At 40.8% G+C, this 23,385-nt stretch overlaps 1 protein-coding gene across 1 annotated transcript in view; it reads right to left on the reverse strand.

Annotated features, from left to right (window-relative positions):
* The window catches only part of tbc1d22a (TBC1 domain family, member 22a), a 104,307-nt gene that overhangs the window by 25,091 nt on the left and 55,831 nt on the right, over positions 1 to 23,385 (reverse strand). The window contains exons 11-12 of the mRNA XM_070929025.1: positions 10,921 to 10,996; positions 2,804 to 2,931 (exon numbers count right to left, since the gene is read on the reverse strand). Of these exons, the coding sequence (XP_070785126.1) occupies positions 2,804 to 2,931; positions 10,921 to 10,996 (204 nt within the window). The remainder of the gene's footprint in view (positions 1 to 2,803; positions 2,932 to 10,920; positions 10,997 to 23,385) is intronic.

Raw genomic sequence — 23,385 nt, forward strand, 5'->3', positions numbered from 1 at the left:
TCAGGTACACAGCAGTACTGGGTCTGCTAGTACATTTTTATAACCGCAAGTTTGTGTTCAAATTGTGTTAAATTATGAGTTAATTTACTATATATGGATAATCCAGAGAATCGTAAAAGGTCACCTGCTCTGGTTCCAACGTAATTCTCTTCATGCAGGTCCAGGCAGGAGAGACATGTACTCAGCTAAGCAAGACATCTCTAAATATGTCTGTCTCTCCCGCCAGCTGGCTGTAGTTCAGTCGAAGTGCACAAGAAAAAAACTACCTAAATGGGAAAGCACTAGAGTTTGTTGTAATGATTAAGTATCAATCCTTCACTAAAATAAAATTCAATGCCTCTCAGTAATTATAAGGGATGGCAGACCAGGAAGTGGGTTCATGAAAATATAGTGCTGCTTTTCGGGTCAAGTGTTAGGTTAGGTTTCTTTGGCTCCCTCATCACAGATGCACAGAAGTAATGTGTGTAGAGAGACTGCACTTAAAGCGGAGGTATTGGACAGTTCAGGACCCAGCAGTTTACGTCATCGAGAACAGAGAAAGTGAAAAGAATTTTTGCTGGCAGGGATCAATTACTGTAAGTAGGATTATGGTAATATGAATCTTTGGAAGCAATGGTAAAGTGAAAAAATGAAAGTGCTTATGTAATAAATTGCAAGATTGGTGAAATCTTCACAAGGATTCATAGTTTCACAAGATGATGAGAAAAATTGTATTTTTCAATTATATAATATCGATGGGGAATGATATTCACACCATGCTGCAAAATATGCTCCACCATCAGCTTGCAGTAAAGTAAAACATTATATAAAATTAATAAAATATATTTTTACAAGCCTGCAGGAGTTTTATCAGCGTTCAAGGGTTCGGCAGACAAACTAAATCTGACACCAAAAAATGGCCGTGGTGTTTTAATTCAAGAAAGGCAAGAAAAGAAAAATACCATCTTTGCTGTTACGTGGCTTTTACCTGTCAGTTGCAATTTATCTCATGCTGCCAAAAGTTCAGTCAGAGTTCATAAAGATTGAGACAAGATTCATTTGGTATTCATTCATCCGAGCTACGGTTTGTTGATGGCTGTGGACTAAGCACTTCAGCTGTAAACTACAACGAGCCCTTATTTCTGTTTTTTCAACCATTTTTCTGTCTCTTCATTCGGTCTCTTCTCTTGTCTAGTTTTACTTGCCACTGTCACCCCTATCAGTTTTTATCCCCTCTCATCCTTGATCGCTCTTACCCATCGAAATTTGCTTCCCCTTGCCCATCAACTAACTCCTCTTGTTCTCCTTGCGCTCTTAACTGCAACCAAAAGTCACATATAGGTACTGTTATTTGACTAAAGTACGTCATTTACTTTACATTATACCTTCCACACAGTGACTTCAGAGAGGTGGGGATGTCAGACTTAAGTGTTACACTTGCAAATGTCAGACCTTTCAGCCAAGCAAACATAAACGACACAAACCAAAGGGTAAATATGACAAGGAACATCTGCATTGCATACAGTCCCATCTGAATGAGAAATTAGAAGAACATGCAGAGAAAAAACAAATGAGACAGAACTCTGAGTGATGCTAAGATGCTGAGAAACAGCAGGAAGAACAGGGCCACGCAACTGCAGACACTGCTAAGAAGACAGCTGAAAAGTTACATACATATGTTTGTGCAGTCAACTACCACAGTTGGAAGTGCCACCAAGGAACTCTCCGTTTATCATGCTCCTTCTCTCTGCTCTCCTCATCAAATCAAACACTGCGATCACATGTGTAACACTCTCCACCTCTACATCAACTGGAAAATCCATTATATGTACTCAGCTCAAGCCCTGGACTATCCACAAACATGCTCCAGCACATACACACACGCCACTGAATCAATAGCAGACATTAGGCGTTATTGACAACGCCAACGGAGGTTAACAATCTGGCGTAACTGTAGGCGTCGCCTATTAAGCTGTGTGTAAATGTGAGAGGGCAGCAGAATGAACAGGTCCAGATGTGTTTGAATGGGACTAAGATCCTGCTCTCTCTCTCTCACACACACACACACACACACACACACACACACACACACTTACTCATCTAGGTCAACACAGTAACAGGCTTTACTTTTACACTCACACACACAAAAGAACAGAGCAGCCATGAAATTCAAATTAAACCATAAGTAAAATAGTAAAAACTTTTGTTTCATGCATGAAAGGGGCTACTGACATCTTTGTTTCATTACTGAATTAAATAATCCTCTACAATCCCTCACCCGCAGATCTCCTCCAGAAATGTTTTATAATTCACATTTTTTAAACCTTTCCTTCCTCCCGTCTTTTTTTTTGTCTGTTCCTTGTGTTACTACTATACGCCAACACGGCACTATCTCACTCCATATGAGCTGTGCTGACAGTGAACAAATCAACTCATCCTGTTAAACTAACAACTTAAGTGTAAATTTGTCAGTAGCATGGCTGTGTGATGGGGCCGAACTGCATAGTTTGGCTGTATCATAAGCTCTGTATAATTAAGACTATCATAGGGAAAGCTGCCATGATTAAATACACTAAAAAAAAGTGTATTATGTTGCATCATGCTGCTGGGTTGGCTGGGATATAATGGTAGGAATTACAAAAGCAACACTTCTGAGGCAATCATCGATGTCATTATCAGAGAATATCCCCATTTCTGAGATCTCATGCAGAGCCAGATAGATAGAAATGGATGGATAACAAAAAGCACAATAACAGTAGCTTTGCTGCGAGTGTGTGTGTGTGTGTGTGTGTGTGTGTGTGTGTGTGTGTGTGTGTGTTTGTACCTGGTAGGTGTCCCACAGTCTGATCGTGCAGCGTAGTGGCAGCTCCCTCATCAGGAGGTTGTTCATCCAGCGGAAGGCAAACTGCAGGTACTCCACCTCGTACTGCTGCATGTGGCGGTGCACAGACTCTGTCAACATAATAATAATCACAATTAAAAAAAACACACAATATTACACATAGATTAAGGTGCCACTGCTTGCATCTATATGTGTGTGACCAGCAAAGGAAATAGAGATGAAGATGTGGCTATAGTAATGGTAACAGGAACAAGTGTGTAGATAGACAGATTCCTTCATGGCTCTCTGTTAATAACTCCCGCAGTCAGTGTCACACGCACACACAACCATCACGCCTCATAATAGAGACGTAATTACGGAGCTATCAGAATTGTCTGAGAAAAGCTACAAACTGAGATGAGAAGAGGGGGTGTATTCATTATTAAATGAAATGAAAGCTCCAAAAATTGCCTGCAGTCCAATGAGGAACAGAATGCATATACTGTAGGTCAATAGCATCCAGAGGTGAGGACAGAAGGCATGTTTATGTAATGTATACAGTGTGTGTTTATTATTTCTTTGACATTATGGCTTCCAGTAGGAGGAGATTAAAACTGTATTTTTTGTTCATTTTTGTCGTACAAGGTCAGTCTGTGCAAAACCTCTTCAAACCTCTGCAGGGTTTTAACAGAATTGTGACTTTTTGTCAAAGGGAAGTAGAGTGATTTAATACTGCACAAGCTCAACGCTGATTTTATCCTACACAAAGCATTTATGTTTGTCTCACTATAAACTACTGTCACAAATACCTACTGTTGTAGGCACGCTCATTGGTCCTCCCATAATCAAAACACCGTCAAAACAGACACATCTCTTCAGTTTTTCTATGAGGCAGGCTGTATTTCCTGTTGGAGCTCAGAGTTACAAAATGGTGATTTGGCAAAGGCTAAAATGCATGTAGTTACCAAGGAGATGGCAAATATTTGATTACCCTTCTTGAAATATTAATCATGTCCAAATGAGCCTTTATTGTAAATTTGTGTTTAGTGTATTTAGGCTGCCACTGCCAAATTTCAGGCACAGTAGGGCTTATAAACAAGTCACATTAACTCAAACATTGATTATTGGACAGAGAATTAGCAACCCGTCATCACTGTGACACAAGAGACTTTGGCAGGAGGAGGAGTCGAAACAAATCAAGTTCCTGTCCTTCTAACTGAAAAGCGTATTTTCAAGAAATCCATTGAAAAGACGAGAACCAACAACGTGTTTGTCCATCTCTCTCAGCTTTTAGCCCCAAGCCCATTTGTTTCTACTGAAGATTTAAATCTTTAAAAACAGGTGACAATTGTTTGGAACTATTTTTCTCGGCAGATTAATACACATTTGGTGTGACTGCAGGTAGTTCAGGCACCAGAGCAGCGTATGTGGAGTCTAAACAATGCCCATGTTCATTGTAAAGAGGGAACATGTCACCCTGTGCAGCTCATTGATTTGTGTTTTTAATAGTTCTAGGGAAACAATGGAGAGGAATAAGCTACATCAGGCTTTGGCCTCACAGTCAATACTTGTAAGTATTCATCATTGTTTGTTGACTATATAAAAAATATATAGAATATCATCCTGGCATCAATAACAGCTGAGGACACAGCTGAATATTATCATCAGTCAAGATGGTTTTGTTAGGCTTGACTTTCTAAACATAAACATCAGCTGGCTATTAGACGTCCACATCTGTCCCCTTACACCCATAAAATGTGTTTTGTGTTTCCCCGCCTATAATCGGTTCAGATTTTTGCTCTCACTTCCAACAAACCACACAGAGAGAGCAGCATACGATGCTCAATATGGTCTCAATGTGGAGTTCAAACGTCACTGTCACTGTCGGTGTCAGTGTGATGGTATAGTGGGTTGGCATGAGCGCTCACTGAAAATGTGCTGCATATGGGGCTGTGGCACAGAGAGTGGCCGCCTTTGTTTTGTTCTCTGTTCTTGATAAATGTTTATTTTATGCTTCTTTACATAACAAAAGATTAAAAATACCACTCAGTATTCAGCGACTCCCTATTTCATAGTCATCAAACCCATGACACTCTCTCTCTCTCTCTCACACACACACACATTTCATAATAGAGCTATAATTAAAGAGCTGTCAGAGATTCTATGAGAAAAGCCAGTTGGGGAGGAACTATAGCATCCTCTTCTCTCACGCTCTGTGTTCTTAATCAGGGCTGACTGACAAGCACGCACACGCACACACACACACACACACACACACACACACACACACACACGCTTTAATAAAGCTTGAATTGGTGAAATCTTCTGCAAGATATTTCTAGCCAAGAAAACATACATTATTACTCTCAAACACACACAGCAAACACTCGAATGACACCTGTCTTCTATTGCTCACACTTGCATGTTTAACAATTACGCACACACTCCACCACATGAGCAGGGTGCGAAGTAAACACAAAGTGATTATTTCACACTCCTCTCTGCAGTTTAATTATCACATGCTGCTGTAAAAGTATAAACAAGGCAAGCTCATTAATGGCGAATGCATCATGGTGACAGATCTTAGCTAGCTGCCAAGCGGAGGGGGAGAGAGTGGAACAACTTTAGACAATGTTAAATTACACTAATGAACTTGCTATGCCTAATATTAGCAACTTCACCAAACACAGAGAGGAAGAGGTGTACGGTGGTGGGGTGGTGGAAGGGAGAGTCATTTGTCATGAGGAGTTATCGCAATGGGAGAGAGAGGAGAGAGAGGAGAGGAGAGGAGAGAGAGGAGAGGAGAGAGAGGAGAGGAGAGGAGAGGAGAGAGAGGAGAGGAGAGAGAGGAGAGGAGAGGAGAGGATGAGAGAGGAGAGGGGAAGAGAGAGAGGATGAGAGAGGAGAGGATGAGAGAGGAGAGGGGAGGAGAGAGTGGAGAGGAGAGGAGAGGATGAGAGAGGAGAGGGGAGGAGGGAGAGGGGAGGAGAGAAAGGAGACGGGAAAGGGGAGAGGAGAGGGGAGGAGAGAGAGGAGAGGAGAGGAGAGGATGAGAGAGGAGAGGAGAGGATGAGAGAGGAGAGGGGAGGAGAGAGTGGAGAGGAGAGGAGAGAATGAGAGAGGAGAGGAGAGGAGAGAGAGGAGAGGGGAGGATGAGAGAGGAGAGGGGAGGAGAGAAAGGAGACGGGAAAGGGGAGAGGAGAGGAGAGGAGAGGATGAGAGAGGAGAGGATGAGAGAGGAGAGGATGAGAGAGGAGAGGATGAGAGAGGGGAGTAGAGGATGAGAGAGGGGAGTAGAGGATGAGAGAAGAGGATGAGAGAGGGGAGTAGAGGATGAGAGAGGGGAGGATGAGAGAGGGGAGTAGAGGAGACGAGAGAGAGGAGGGGGGAGGAGAGGATGAGAGAGGAGAGGATGAGAGAGGGGAGTAGAGGAGACGAGAGAGAGGAGAGGAGAAATTAGAAATTAAAAATAAAAAAAGAACAACAAACAAAAAAAAAAACATTAGCGCTCAAACTTGTGACTTTTTAACCGTGGGCTGCTGTCCAGCTGGCACAAAGCTCGGCATGCTGGGTAGCGTAGTTACAGGGGCTGAGGGTGGTTGAGGATGACATCGCTCATAGACACTGATTGACTGATGAGTCTTGTCTTCCTTCCTACTGCTGGTTAAAGTTTAGGACGGAGGCCACGATGCCAGTGAGTCCGCTCTCCACAGTGGACTGCAGCCCGTGGCTGGTGAAGAGCGGGCGGACAGCAGGAGGTCAGAGGTCGTACAGTGACTGGTGAGCAGCTCCCAGGATTCTGCTGACGAAGCCAATTCTGCCTGACTTCATGCTCTCCTTGGTACAAAACGTAATTACAGTTACACACTTTTTTTCCCCTCCCTCTTCCACTTTCCTACTGGCTGCTGTTTTTTTCTTTTACCATTTCACTTTCACTCAGTCCATTCTATCAGAGCTGCTTTACTTTGAAACTCATTTGCTTGTTCTTTCACTGTCAACTACTCCAATCAATCCCTCTCTATATATATAAACAGAATGTACTCATTTCACTGAAACCTTTACCCCTTATCTCTTTCATTTTACTCTCATCAGCTTTAGCACAGGTTTGAACACATCCTACTATAGATCCAAACCAAGCAACAAGGCCCTGTTTGTTCACCAGTGTTTGCTTTTCTATTTCCAGAATATCGCACACTAAGTCAGCCACCACTGTGCTAATATAATATTTTGTGTCTCTGGTCTATTTCTTTGGATACAATTGACCATTAGCTAATCCTTGTCCCCAGTAGTTACTGTTGCTATGCCATTCTCGCTAAGCACATATGCAGTTTAAAATGATAACAGAGGCAGATTTAACACTCGAAACCATAGAAAACACACTGTAGCCTTTTTCTGCCTTTCATTATACAATACAGTCTCACGAACCAGCTACCAGCCTTTTTACACAATTCAGCCTCAGAGCATTTGCTGCCAGTGCGTCCTCTCATTTACATAAATAAATTCACCTTTGGGCAATTTGCATGTTGATGAACTTGTGCTAATGCACTTGCATGCAACAAATACACAGAAAGAGATAAGAGAGGGATAAAGAGATCAGAGAAACATTACAGGCAGGCAGACGAAGTGGCTTGTCTTTTAAGGAGGTACACGTGCTAGCGTCAAGCAAGGCTAATGAGAGTTAGCATCACTTATTCCAAGTAGGATAATTAGAGGGAGGGGGAGGGAGGGGCAAGCAGAGAGAGAAACAAAGACATTTCAAAGTAAAAGCCTTCCAACAAATGTCACCCACTGTTTTCAACTAAGAGAATCAAAGTAAAGAAATAAACAGCTTTGATTTTTCTCATTTTTAACAAATGATTGCAGTTTCTTTTGGCCTCCTTCTTTCAAGTTCAATGAGAGCTTACACTATATGACTGAATTCACAGAAAACAAATAAAAAATGGAATCTCCAAAGAATACTCGCAGAAAATGTTTAATCATAAAAGTATCTTTTGTGCAAAAAAATATTTTTAGCTGTGTGATACGCCTCATTTGAGAGATGCCCTGCTTGACAATTGGTTACTCAATGCAGCTGAGGACGCGGCACCTTTGTCAAAGCCACCTCAGTCATAAGACTTGAGGGAGATGGGAGAGTTTTTCTAGCTATTCCAGGACTATTCCTAGTGTCATTATGGTTATAAAAATCTTATCTAGGAAACCTTGTGGTTTCTTTAGACTCTCAAAAGCAAGTATTAATTCTGTTTGATATATCTGCTGCCTTTGACACAGCCAATCATTTCAATTTGAAAATGTGTATAAGGGTGATATCTTATCGTGTCAAAAACACAAACTGTACTATTTTTCCAATCAAGCAGATTTCAAAGGGTGGAAGAATTTCTCAAAAAAAGTTAGGTTACAGGAAAAGTGTGAGGAAGAGGAGGAGAAGAAGAACAATGATGAAAAATGGCTGAGGCCTCACGGCTAAAAATCCTGAGTCTGTTTTTTTTCTTTTTCTTCCCCACTACGCTAAAAAATATAGTAGGTAATGGATGATGGGGATATGATGATAAAACACTGTACAACATCTCTCTTTCCCTCTCTGTGAATGTACAGTATATGTGTGTTTCCCCTCTATCTGACAGACACAGTATATACTGTAGGAGGAGCTAGATGGAGTCATTTTAAAGAAGCAGAGAGAAGGTGACAGAGACAGACAGATCAGCAATGTCCTATCTCCACTGACCCAGAACTGCAAACAATAATGCAATGAAACACAGAGCGGAGGTCAAAAACATCCCAAACTCCCTCCTTCCTCCTTCCCACCATCCTTGTCTCTCCTTATATTGTCTTAATACCCCATCAACTACTCATGTCCTTGAATTGGATACCCAACTGATACAAGGCTGAAACAGAATACCAGAGTCCCATAGCAACAGCTAGCGCTTTTTCTGTTGCGTTTTCGGGAAGGATACTAGCTTGCTCTAATGGAGAACAATAGATTTGTTCATTTTGCAATACGTTTGGTCCAACAAATTTAAAATTAATGACCTGCAAGATTAAGTACTATTAGTGCCACTAATGCAATGGATTGGTAATCTCAAAAGAAATATACAAGACACATTAACATGCAGAGAAAAACTATAAATAACCAATAAAAATACTTGTAAATTCAGATTCTACAACGTGGGATTTCTACCATGAGTGAAATCGTAATATTGAGAAATCTATAGCAGGCGCCAAAACATCTGCGTGCTATGAAAAGACAGGACCCTACCCTTTATCTAACAGCACAACACTCTGGATAAGCCTGCATCCGATAAGCGCTGATAGGTAATTTTGGAAGAGATGATGAGAGGCCATTGTTCCCGAAACAGATGCTGTTGTCGAGGGCGAAAAACAATCCTGTAACAGAAGATAAAAGCTATCTGTGATCTCATTAGAGGTGGTAATGTCAAGCTAGCGAGGTATAAAATGGCTCTGCCCCAACTATGATGACAGGGCACTTATGGAATAAGATACAGTAAAAATGTCGAGTCATTTTTTATGTCTTTGCTGGGGAGGTGGCGGAGCTTGGGAGAGGCGGGAGAACTTGGTTATTTTTGTATCCTTTATTGTTATTTTATTTTTTTCTAAACATGGAAAAGACACACACATACACACACATCCATACAGTCCATCTATCCATCTATCCATCTATCAGCTTCTTTCTCACACAGATAACAACATACACCCACACTTGCCCTTTCTATCGGCAAGTTTACTCTGTCACAACCACATATGCAAACAAACAGGCCTGTATATGCACACTAACTTTCTCTGGCATTCACACTCCCACACACACACACACACGCACACACACATATGCACTCTCTCTCCATCCATTTGAATGCAGCGGGGGAGTCCTCCCCTCCCTCTGGCCGACAGAGCGGGTGAGTCGAACAGCACCAAGGTTAGCCAAGAACATGACCACTGTACAAAGGCTTGCTTTGAAAAGACCTTGTTTTGCACAATGCATTGTGGGCCACAACGAATGCCATACACGCTTTACATGATAAAGTTTGGATGGAAAACTTTTCAAACCATATTTACACATTTATTGTTTTGACAAAATGAAAATGAGGAGGGGGAGCAGAAGAAAAAGCAGAATTGCTAATTAACACTAAGTTAGTGGGTATGTGAAATGTCACTGAGCTGTGTATGAGTCCCTTCAGTGTGCAGACATTAACTTCCAGCCCTCAGCAGGCCATTGTCTGGTGCTAATAATAACCAGCACTAGCAAGACACAATCGCAGTGTAATTACAAACCGATGTAAAAGAAAACAGCAGAAGAATCACGGCGTGAAAACAAATGTTACTTCCTGGTGTGTGTGTAGTTCTAACACAAGAGAGTTTATGTGTTAAGAAAGCTGTACCCTCATTATGGCAATTTCTTCAGTTTTTTTATTTCTCCGGGTTCATCCCCCTTCCTCCTCTCTGCTGCATGCATATGTTTAGGAGGTAAACATAGCCTTGCTCAGGCACTTAGGTAAAATTTATAAAATGACTTGGGTAATGTTGGTTGAGGGGAATGTGGAGGACCATTGCAGTGGATCATCTTTGTAGGGGCAAAGAGTTTCACAATGGGCCTCACATTCACACATTTAGGTTTGTTTTATCAGATAGATCAATATTCTCTTATTCTCCAAAATGTTCACAGGTAGGAACAAAATTTAAATAAGATGCCCAGGAAATCCTTACATGGTGTGTAACGAGTTTATACCATGAAAAATAAAAGAAAGTACAACTGACATTGGGAAAATACCAGATAAATGAAGATTTTTGTTAATGTTTCGTTAATTTTCTCTCCGTTTTAAAAAATTGTTAAAAATTTGTGAATGAAGCCCATTGTCTTGCATGTGTATTGTAAAGCAGACAGCCCCGCAGGGGATCCTAATTTTCAGAATATTTTTGTGTTTTGTGTAAATGTGTTAGTTGGTGCGTGAGAGACGACAGAAGAAATTAAAAAAGATAGCTGAGAACAGAGAAGAAGTAACAGGAAAGACAAGAAGAAGTAAATGGAAATCAAGTCAAAATGGCAGAGCTGTACTTCATGGATGGATGAATGGAAGGATGGATGGATGGAGGCAAGACAGATGACTCACCATCAATCCTGCTGACCAGCTCCTCCAGGGCCTTGACTTTCCTCTGGATGCCTGGCTGGGCAAATGTATAGTTGTCCTGAGAAGAAGAAAAACCAGACAGAGTCAATATGGACCAAGGCTCCATCTGCAGTGGTGAAAAAACTTAAAACAGTTGGTAACAATTTTTGCTTACTCCCAAAGTAGAATGAAATATGCTTGAAACAATTTGGATAAATTATTACAAGCAACAACAAGAAGTGCGAAGGTCAGACAAGTCGGTGAGTAACACTCCTCAAAACAAAAAGTCCAAGGAAAAGCACTAAAAACAAGCACCAAGATCAAGCTGATATTTTTATCATGGGAATATTTGTCATATTTCTCTGTAATTTCTCAGAAAAGCTGTGAAATGGATCCCTTGTTGAGAAAACTAACATGATTTGTTTCACATTGACGTTTTGCAGCATTTGGTCTGAAAGTCGGTGTATCACAGCACACACTCAAAAAAGTTTGAATTGTCACATTTTCACATGGGGGTTTCATTTTTAGAAAAGTGCAGTAGCCATTAAAGATTCCAAGTGATTCACACCATTTCACACCGCACACAAAGCCCTGGCCCTCTTTGAAAAAAGCTAAATAGAGAAAATAGGCTGCCTAACTAACATTGGCGTGACAAAACATGTGCGGCTGTGGCTCTTGAAGACAACATGGAGGGCTGAGTGTGAATGTGGCTGTAAGAACATAACAGGTGAGCTGTGAATGGGTCCTGGCCTCATACTTGGTGTGAAGTGGTGGAATAATAAAATATCCCTGAGAGCTGATGGCTGAAGTCTTCATTTCACTAACATCCCCTTCAACACTTACTGTGCCTCATCATCTCGACTGGATAATTCCAGCTGGTTAAAAGAGCTGGAAAATGAGATGGCGGGAGGGATGTTTATAAAGTCACATGTAAGACCAAATGTAGGGAGATGGACACAAGGTCATTTAAGTATTAACTTGAAAAAAGCTGTGCGGCATTTCAAAGACATTATGTTGCTTGTTTTTATTAACACTGCGTCTCTTGAAACATTGATTTTAATGCATTCCTGGCAGCTAATGTCTTACGTTGTTATGTTGCTTTTTTTTATGTGTTTTGATATGTTTTTTAATTCAATTAGCTTTTGATGAGATACAGAAAGATAAGACATTAAAAGATTTTTCTTCTTTTTGTTCATTTTCAACCATCTCTAACAGGGGCGTCGCCGGTGAGGTGACTGCAGGCTTAGCTTGCTAGGTGTAGCTTAACCATGGAATACAATATGTATTATTTATAAATTGCAGTGTATGCAATGCTGTCCACAGCTGTGATCATACAAAATCTAAGACGAATTACAGGTTACATGTTATGACTGGATATTAAACAATTTTCACAAATGCAATAAATATTAAAATGTAAAGTGTGTATGTATACAAACAAGTACACATCACGTTTGTGCTTACTTTCCAAAAACACCGTACATTTTTATATTTTAATATATAACTGAGAATGTATATTGAAATGATCTAATGAAAATATTTGATTTAATGATGATATTTTTGGGGATATGAAGACAATAAATGAACCTGAATGTGACCACAGGAGTGGGCAGTGTCAGCTGGTTGAACTTGCAGAACACAATCCAAGAGAGAACGGCACATAAGCATTTTGTGTGTGCGTGTACACCCAAACACACACAACGTGGATTACGTTTCCTTGAGGGGTCATTTCAGTGTGGCTGGAGAACAGCTGATGTGGCAAAGTATCCAACAGATGGAGAGATGGAGAGAGAAAATGAGAAGGAGAAAGAGAGGAGAGAGAAAGAAAGAGAAGGTGGGGGGGGGGGGGTCATTTAGCAATAAACAGCTCCAGTTGTCCTTCAGGCTCAGCAGAACCAAGGCTTGTGTGTCCTCCTGAGTCCATCAGTGGCTGGCAGGGTAGAAACCACATTCTCTGCTGCCTCTTTTTTTTTTTAATTCCTCCACCTACAGCATCTCACACTTCTTTCATCCCTCCACAGCCTCTGAACTGTCTCTGTCATTACTCCTTCTCCCCCTTCTCGTTTGACCCACCTTTATCTCTTACATTAATAGGTGTATGTTTCTGTTTGATTCCTTTCCTTTCCCATCCGGTGGGAAAAAACTACATTTATGGATAGTATTTACTTATTTGTGCTCTCAAATTAATATTTTGAGCATATGATTAAAAGAATGTTCAACAATATTGTTGAGACTCTGAGATTACTGTCAACTGTTTTTTATAAATATATCGTTAGAAAGTATATCAAGTCATATGATAAGTAAGTAAGACAAGTAAGTAAATGAATATTTAGAAACAGTGTCACCATTTGTCGACCACTGTTGATTTACTATAAAATGTTCCACTCAGTGTGAATCTTGGTCACAATAATTTAAAAAAGACGATAAGGGATTCATATCAAGATTGTTTGTTTATGTTGTGTCTTTTTTGTTAAAAACAATATTAACCGCCTATATATTGTTTTGGTGGGGGGGGTTTACGTCCAAATAGCAGCTCAAAAATGCAGCATTGGTCTTCCGATGAGCATGTAGCATCACAAACAAAATTTTAAAAAATAAAGGACAAACATATTAAATGTATTAATTACTGAATGGGAAAACATACATTATTAATATGACAATATGAAGGAATGGATTTAGCATCTCAATACCAAAACACAGATGTTAGCCTGCCGCTAAAACTCCTAACTCCTAACCGACATCCCATAACTTCAGATCTTAATGCTTCGACATTAATTGGAGAGTGGAAATTACTAATTTGTGTTCAGGAATTGGTTTCTGTTCCTCCCTTTTCTCTTCTCCATCACCGTTTTTTTTTGTTTTCACACATTCCTACTCCACCTCCCATCATCCTTGTTGTTCTGCTTCCAGGTTTTGTTCATTCCATATTTGCATATTGTCTCCATTTTGTGTCTTGAGCTGCTCTACCTCTCGGGCTCTCTTTGTTTCAACCACCCCAGCGTTAATGCGGTTAGGTGCTAAGCAAGTGTGAGGGCCAGTACAAGTAATTACATTTGCATTATTGAAGCTGCTGGCTTTAATCAGCTGCCCTTCCTTCTCTGTCTCCCTCTCTTTCTCTCTCACCAGTTTCTCCTTTCTGTCTGTCTGTCTCAAAATCAGCTTGTAGCATTTTCTAGTTCTATACTCTTTATACCTCTTCCTGCTCACCTTCTCTTTCTTCTGTTTTCTCCGCCAGTGTCCTTACTGCTTTTTCATCAGACCTAGTTTCACTTTCTCTTCATATCTTTCTTATTCTCACTTTATTTGTCTATGTCTCGCACCTTCTTTATTTCATATCTCTCTCTTTCTCGGGCTGTCTTCATCACATTTTTGACTGATTTTTTATCACTGTCACAGTCTCCACGTGTCAACTTAAAAAATTATTGCTTGTATGAAACACAAAATTTGGATCACCAATGTACTAAAAATGATGAGTCATACCTTTAACAACAACAAACTATTCGGTTTGTTGTTTTCAGCTTCCACACCTTCATCTTGTCTCTTTTTACATCTTTCCAGTGAAAAAATCCCCTGCCACACGGGGAGTTATAGATTTTATCTTATTTTCTATTGAATAGAGGACAGACAAGGAAGTTGGAATTAACAGCCGCAGACACCGAAAGCTGAACAGACAAAGTTGAGTTGAAATTTTCACTCAAATTGAAAATCTTCAACATCTTCGACACTTGTTTGCATTGGTTCACGTCTTTGTCTGTATTTGCAATCTTTCTAAATGTAGCTTTTTGTTGAATCTTATAACATGAAAACATGTGCCAAGCAGATTTTTTAATAAATAAGCTAAATGAGATAGCATCGCTAACATTCTTCAAATGACTTCTTCTACTTTTGATACCCTGGTTCATTCTACTGTACGCTCTAGTTTCATTTGAGTCAACTTTTACGAGAAAGACTTTTACTTTAATATAATTCCATTGTGCTATAGTGGCATTTCTAACATTTACTGAAATAAAAGGAAATGATTTGTACACTTCTTTCTCCTCTGGCTATGTAATTGACTGTAATGCGTTTGAGGGTCAGGAGGTTCTCTAAGCTTGTGTTTGTCTCTGCTTTCAGGTGCTCATTTTCTTTCCTCGCTCATCTACGTCTCTTCGTCCTACCTCTGCTACCCTACCTAGGCTCTATTGGCACTTGGAGGATTGTTCTCCGCCACTGTAAAAGTCAGACAAAGCCTGTTTTTAATGAATGGTTCAAATTAATGACGGATATTGCCTCTTCTGAATCTTTTATTGCAAGGACTAATAATTACAGAGGGAAGTTTAATGGAGTCTGGTCCATTTCTTTTATGTATATACAGACAGAAACATAAAAGAAATAAAAGTATTCCAACCATTTTTTAATGAAAATGTGCTACATCATTTATTTGGTATTTATTTGGTATTTTATTTATATTTTGTGTCCTTTTTTTCTTCCTTTGGTTCTTTCTGTGTGCCCAGATTTGTTTTGTTTTGCTTTATTATCTGTTATTCAATGATTTACTGTAATATGTTGTCTTGTGTTGCATTAAGAACCTTTTTTTAAACCATATTTCCCCTTTTCCCCCCTTTCCTTTCTCCTTTAGTTCCCTCTTTTCACCTCTAAGTCTCACTTTGTTCCGCTCCTCTTCATTGGAATCCCTCTACATTTCTCCCTCCTCTCATTTCTTCTTCTATCAGTCTCTAAGTCTTCTCCTCTCCCACCTTCTGTTCTCCATTTCCTCGTCTATTTTCATCACTTTGGTGGTGCTAATGAGGCTAGACTTGACTAAGTGTTTTGAACATGCTATTATGTCTCCTCTGCTTTGTTTTGTTCCCTGGTGTTTCATTTTGTTCCATGCTGTATTGCATTTTATTTTCTGACTGATTGTTGTTTAGTTAGATCTGTTGTTTTTGCCTTGATACATATTTGTGATTAGGGTAAGAATTTTTCTCTTTATTCTCATGTTTCTGCTTTCACATTTTTCCTTCCATTTTTCTCTTTTCTAACTGCTTCTCCTCCTATTTCCTCACCTCCTCTCCTCCATCACAATCACTCTCTCCTCTTTTCACACCCTCACCTCCTTTATTCCTTTATTTCTTTGTCTCCCATTCTCTATTTTCTCCCTTCTTACGTCTGCCCTTCTTTCACTCACTTCCTCTCTTTGTCAAATCCAATATGTCGGATCTTTGATCAGCTGAGGCAACAGGAGGAAATCAACTTTCACTCCTTCATTATTCATACATTCTCCTCTTCTACCCACCATCTGTCCTTCTACCACATCTGACCCAGCAAGTAAGTGGAACTGCCCCGGCTCACCACATGAACGAACAGACGCAGAGCACACAAACATCAAGTCGGTGCGTCTCTGTCTCTACCAGGTGTCAACAGCCTCTCGTTCTCTCCTTCTTTGTTCACTCTCTCTTTCTCTCACTCCCTCTCCCTCTCCCTCTCTCTCTCTCTCTCTCTCTCTGTCAGCGGAATCAATAGCTCCTCTTCACCTCTCAGTCCATTCTATTAGAGACAACAATGGCTCCACGCTGGACTAAGATTGCCTCCCATTGTGGCACCGGATGTCTATCAGCAAGTTGGACAGACCCAACACAACAACGCTGCGACGGTATGTGTACGTGTGTGTATGTGAGGACAGAGAGGAGAGAGAGCGAGATGACAGGTCAAGATAAAGGGTAGACAATAAACTGAAGGACAGGGCAATGATCTGTCATTCTCTGGTACATGTGTATGTGTACATGTGTGTGTGTGTGTGTGTGTGTGTGTGTGTGTGTGTGTGTGTGAGAGAGGGAGAGAGAGAGAAGCAGAAAGTGATTGTATGATAGAGATGACAGGTTGCGATAAGGTGTAGACAATTACAGTTGTTCAGAGCTACAGGAGGATTGGGCAGATTTAATTCGCTTGCTTTTGTGTGAACATCTATGGCCTCTAGTTTGAGGGAAGTACACTTTAACTTGTATTGGTAGCACAAGAAAGTAGGTAGTCCACAAGGTTGACACCTTGCAGCGCAGTTGGTCAAGCTGATGGTAAAGGACTAAAGGTAGAGCTTGTACGTAATAAACACTGGTGCATAGGGCTGGGTATCCAACCTAAATTCATTTTTTGGTACTGACCACAATGTGTCTGTAGTACAGAGTATCAACAAGACTAAGAGTCTACAGCCATACTAGTGGCTTTGTGAGGCTGTACTTAGGCACTGCAATGTTTTGAGCAAAATGCTAATGTTGAGACATTTAAGAAAGAAGAAAAACTCAACCTCAATGAATCACCAAAAGTCAGTAGGATTCATCGTCTGGGACCCATGAATGTCTGTACCAAATTTCATGGAAATCCATCCAACAGTTGTGAAGATCTTTCAGTCTGGACCAAAGTGGTAGACAAACCGACTGACCAACACTGCCATGCTGCTAGAATGGCTAACCAAAATCTGGCGTTGAACACTTTCCACTCCTCTTTACTTATTCTTTGATGAGACGATTTTCGGATGCAAGTCGCCAATGTACAGCTGCTTACGTTGAGAACCATTTACCATTTGAAAAGTGGGTGGTTTTGTTAAATGAAAAAAAAATCTTGGAGAAGTTTATATTCCCCACAGTAATGTATTGAAAAAAGTATTGTTTTGGTATTGGGACTGAAACTCAGGTACCGTATCAGCAATTGTCAAACACCCAGCCTCAGCGCACCCACTATACTCTACAACCTACTGATAGCACAAACCCTTATCACAGCAAAACACACTTATTACAGTCATTACAGTTTTTAAACACAGCCTTGTTGAGATCCAGCCGCCAACAGTACAAACAAATCACTCACCCACTGTGCTGAAAGTTGGGGAATAGATGGTGGAGAAATGGTGGTCATATAAACACTGTACAGTATAGGTATGTTTTTTTTTTTACAAGATCTGACAGATAGAGGCAGAGAGAAGGAGACAGACGTAAAAAGCTGGTTACCTGTATGCACAGCCAAAAGAATCGTCTTTCTCTAGCTGGGGAAACCAGGTTTCTCTAATTCCTGAATCCAATTTGGGGAGTTTCTCATATACATCACGTTTGAGAAATCAGGTCACTGCAGAAAGCTGTAACTGTAACCTGACTAATGTGGATATAAACGCACAAACTGGTAGGTGAGTCCACGTCTCCTGGACACTTGAATCTGAAGAGAACACTGGGCCAGACATCACTTTAAATATAATGGAACATCTTTTCCATCCTCCACACCTTTAAATTGGCTTATTCATGGTATTTTCTTTGTGAAGAGACCTATTTACCGAAGAGCAAACACATACTGATCATTTTGAACAGCAAATGTGAAATGTTTTTTGTTTTATCACAAGAAAGTTCATGAAACTGTTGCAGATAGTTAACGAGCACTTTGGGGCTGGCTTGGTGTATGAATGGTGCTATATAAAGAAACCTGCCTCGCCTCACACGACCCCTAACGTGATCAACACCACTTGTCTCTTTGCTAACAAGGTTTTCACAACAGTGCACACTCTTGTCTTTATGCTGTTCTTATTACATAAATGTCTCCATTCATCTGTGCCTGATTTTCCAGCCTCAGCCTTTATCCTAACCTCTTCCCCCCCCAGCAGCTGTTACTGCCTCCATCTCCACTGACCTGCATGTAAACTAGCTTAGCTAACATGATTCTACATAATCTGTAAAAAAAAAAAAAAAATAAAAAAAAAGACAAAGAGATGGCGAGGGGGAAAGTATGTATGACTTCCAGTAAGAATAAATAAATAAATAAAAATAGAGGGAGGTGGGAGTGTTATGGTCGGACCAATAAGATTTGGAAGACAATACAAACACATATACAAACATGCTGTCAAGCATCACACACACAGACACACCAGCTGGCAGTTCACTCCTCCTGTCTATGTGTGTGTGCGTGGTGGAATGAGTGACAGCCCAAGGTGACGGTAGGGAAGCCTTGGGGACACCAGAACAGGACACAGCGTCTGGTTTGGTCTGGCTGCCGTCTGCTAGCCGTCGGTCCTCGAACCCCTGTTCCCACTTGAGGTAGACCCCATCTCTAGCTGGCACCGTGGAAACAGATGGTTGCCTTGACAATGAGCAGGCACACTGCGATTGGCTCGTGCTCCAAGGGAGAGGGTGGAGGCGGTGGAGCAGTGAGAGAGGGAGCTGTTGGCCATTTAATCTTGGTGTGTTTTACATTAATTAAGGGCTGTTTATTCAATTTGTTGGTGACTTAACTGCAGAAGGGTTCCTGCGATACAAGTTATGTAATAAAGTTAACTTGTGTCCAAATAGCTATCTTTTCAGCCTCTGGGGCATCTCATCTCAACTTCACATCAGTACCTGTCAAATTAATCTTGCTAGGTCATCTGGTAAAACTTTCCAGCCACAAAGTTGTTGGAAATAGCAAAATGAATATAAATATCCTTCATGTTCTCCGCTCATTGGCTATAATTAAAAATGACTCTGAAGTTCAATTAAAAGCTAAAACTGAAGAATAATACCAACATTTCCTGACAAGTTTGCATCAGTGCGTCAAACCATGGCATTCAAACCAAAAGAAAAGGGTCAGAGACATTTCCTTGCTGGACCCCCCATGTGTCAAGACCACCGTTGAAATATAATAAGTTCAGATCCCAGGGCGAAATTAAATTTCTCAAAGTTAGGTCCTGGAGTGGAAAAATACATTTAAGAGCCCCTGCTGTAAAAGGCTGCAGAATTAACATAAAAGGCAGGTTTTCATCTGCTGGCTTTAAAACTGAGAGCCCTCGGGGGTGTGCTGGCGGAATAATGGACTTTTTTAACTTTTTGACTTCATTTCCCTCTCTGGGCACGGCAGGTAAGACGCAGCCTCAATGGCTGTGCATGGACAGCACATAGCTGCTACATACTGAGTGCAGCAGTGGTGAGCCCTTCCAGCTGACTATAACTGCAAAATGTGACAAAGATTAAATTACTGAGGCTTTGACTGACTGTTTTTTTACTGCAGACGTTAATAATATATTAGGGTTTAGGATTAACGGGACATTTAAAATCAACAACACAATATTGGGCAGACATGACAGTTCCATTTAAATTCATTGAAATTGTAGACATGGAACCATTTTAACAAGTTAAATTAGTCAAGTTAGCCAGAGGCGCTGTCAAATTTAGCACAGCACAAGACTAATTGGCTGCTGGAGAGACTGGGGTAACATCGGGGTCAGCTTAACATAGTTGTCTCTAAAATGGGTAAACGTACTGATGTGTAGAAATTCCATTTACTTTTCTGTCCATTTATTTTACGTTGCACTTTAAATCCAATTCAACGTAATCCTTGGAATATTATGATGGTTTATGTATCAGTTCAGAGTCTTGCTTAAAAGCACTTAAACAGATCACATGGCTGGATGATCATAAACAATGACACATGCTGACCCATTTGAACAGGACTAATGTGCTTCTTTCCAGCCCAGTAGCTCAGGTAGTTCAGCCATGTTTGTTTGATCACGTCAGAAGATGTGGCCACTGTGTGCAGCCTGTTTGAAGTGTAAATTGGCTGTGTGCTGTTATCTTGTTGATGCTGTTGTAAACACACACATGCACGGGGACACACACACACACACACACACTCTTCAAGACTTGTCCATTTAACAGTGCCTTACAGGTCATGCCAGGACAGAGGAATGGCTGAATCCACTCATTTACCCCTGAAACTGTCACTCACTGTCTGTTAACGCAATGGGGGGGGTTCTGGAGTGGGCGTGTAGTCCTGGATGTCAGCCGAGACAACAGCTTTAATTTTAATAATACAAACACACAAATGTTGCTCTTACAGTCCCCATCCAAAGATGTAGCAATTCCCAACATTTCAGTGCTTTTCCAAGATTAACAGGAAAAATCTCCGTCCTATACATTAGACATTTGTAGGAGTCATTCTGATTTTGCGAACAGAGACATTGGAATCAACTGATCTCTCCTACCTACCTTTTATCCCAACCTGCTCCTTTGGAGGAGGGGGCAGCAGTGCCGCCAATTAAAGCAGCAGCTCATTAGAGAAGTTGCTTAAGAGAACTGACAGCCAAAACAGCCTGTTCAGTTTTAGGTGGGAGAGAGGCATGGCAGTGAAACACTAAAACCAGAACTAATGGCCAATTTACTGTATTAAAAACAGTATTTCCGCTGTACACCAGGTAATTGCAGGAAAAAAAACACACCATCTGTGGTTCATGGATGGATGGGAAAAAGTACATTTTTCTTCACAAAAACTTCCCAACCATGTAGTGGTTTTCAAACCTCCCATTTATGAGTCTGTTCGGCTTTGTGATACAATTAAGTTCCTTTAAATATTTCACACAAATTGGTCCAAAAACGAGTGGACACCAGTGTGGCACCAGTTCAGGAGGAAACACTGGATATATAAGGTGCTTATAAGGCAGTGAGCAAATGTAATTGCATGGAGAGACTCTCTTTCTCCCTAACCCCCCAGACCCCCACCTTCAGGCCCTCAGTTAAGTGTAACAGTGTGTAGTGGATGTGAGAGGGTTTGAGACGGGGTCAGAGCAAGGATCACCAACTAATTACGGTGCAGAGGCACTCAGCCTCCGTCAGATTGTTTAGAAAGCATTAGGGGGGAAACATGGGCTTCCCTGGTGCATTGCACATAATTAGTTTGGAGCCAAGGTCACAAACAAACACAAGCACGGGGACAAACAACGTCCGCACACAAACAAAAGCACACACAAAGACACACACTCTATTCTTCTCTCTGCTCTCAAGCTCTGCGTTCTCTCTGTTTTGCTCTCTCAGGGGCAACAAGGCACAGCGTCTATTAATTTCCTAAATGAATAGCCTACCAATTGATTGTTATTTATGGATGTTCACGTTTTATTCACCACACATGCTTCTTACTATTAATTACCTTTAGTGTAGGGCTAGGCAATATATTGAGTTTCACGATATTAAGTATGTTTCGAATGAACGGGTGAAAGTATTAAACACCGTAAACAAACAAAAGTCATCTATTAAAACATTGCCGTCTTCCCTCACTAAAACTTCACTTCACCATCATGACATCAAGACACAGGGTATTTATTTTACCCCTAAAACACTAATTTCCATACAACAATAAGCATATTGCCTAATCAATACATTTAAAGACTAACTGCTGTGGCCATTCTCTTAAGTGTTACTTTAGATTAGGGTCATTGACCCGACTGGGGAAGCTTGGCAGATGCTTCTTTAACTGTGCCAGAAAACAATGATTAGAGTAGCTGTGCTAAAACATGGCCACAGGGACAACCAGAAACACCCAAGCCATAACGGTAAGAACCAAACAGACTTCTGGTATTCACAGTAAGTCAAAAAGGCACTAAAATGTGTCAAAAATGTTGAAGTTTTGTGATGAGAAATGTCACATTTCCTGATACAACTACCATCTACAAAGAAAACTGTTCTATTGCCTAAGAATTTGTGCTTCAGTCCAACACAGAAAGATATGGAAGATATGGTGCCCAGGCAGGCACGTTTACAATTGACAGATGGCTCGACCCAGACCGCTGAGAGCGAGGTCGATTAAGAGAGCTGGTGGGCAAAAGTTCGAGAAGAAATGATGAAACAAAATGAAGTTTGGTGCCGCCGTCTGTATGCAATTATCTGGTCCCCAGACACTCTGGCCTGCTTTAGAATATGCAGGACAATCACATTTCTAAAACCCACACAGAGAAGCCATTTCATACATAACGCGCACACTGTTAAGAGAGGTCCTGCAGGCTTTGCAGCAGACAGGAACATCAGACCACCTGAACGCCGTAACATTCAACACTGTGCAGACAATCGATTATCTGTAGTGGTTTGTCATGCAAACTTGCACTAAACTGAGCAACAATACTATCTGCATTGGTTATGTACATTAAAAACCCCTCTCCATGGAAAAGCACAGATGTTTAGCACTGGACGAGGATTATGTTTATGGTGTAAAACTCTTAATTATTGCCAGTAAAATGTTATAATTGTAACATAATAAAATACACAATAATATTGGACATAAGAGACATAATCTAGTATCAGGCACAGAAGGACTCTGAAACTAAGCTTATATGTGCAGATGTGTGTTCACACTCTTTACAAGCAGTGTATAAATATACTGTATGTATGTAACTGTACAATCAATATCTGTGAGTCTACATGTGGTACTGGGTCTCCTCCTCCAACAGATCCCATATGTTACTGGTGTTGTGTTATGTGTATGTATAACTTAGATATACATATATATTAAAGAGCCCAATTTTAGATGACAGACAAGTGGAGAGAGGGATACACAGCTTCCAGATGCTCGTTGTTTTGGATCAACGGTCGATATGGGTGGGAGGTCTCACCCTTGGGTGATCATGTAAAACTGTAGAAAAACTATTCTACCGATGTGCTCCCTGCCTCGTGCAAACAGGTGGAGAGCTGAGGTAAACAAGTGGAGTGAAGAGAGTTGAAT

Source organism: Enoplosus armatus, chromosome 22, assembly GCF_043641665.1.
Source record: "Enoplosus armatus isolate fEnoArm2 chromosome 22, fEnoArm2.hap1, whole genome shotgun sequence".
NCBI lineage: Eukaryota > Metazoa > Chordata > Actinopteri > Centrarchiformes > Enoplosidae > Enoplosus > Enoplosus armatus.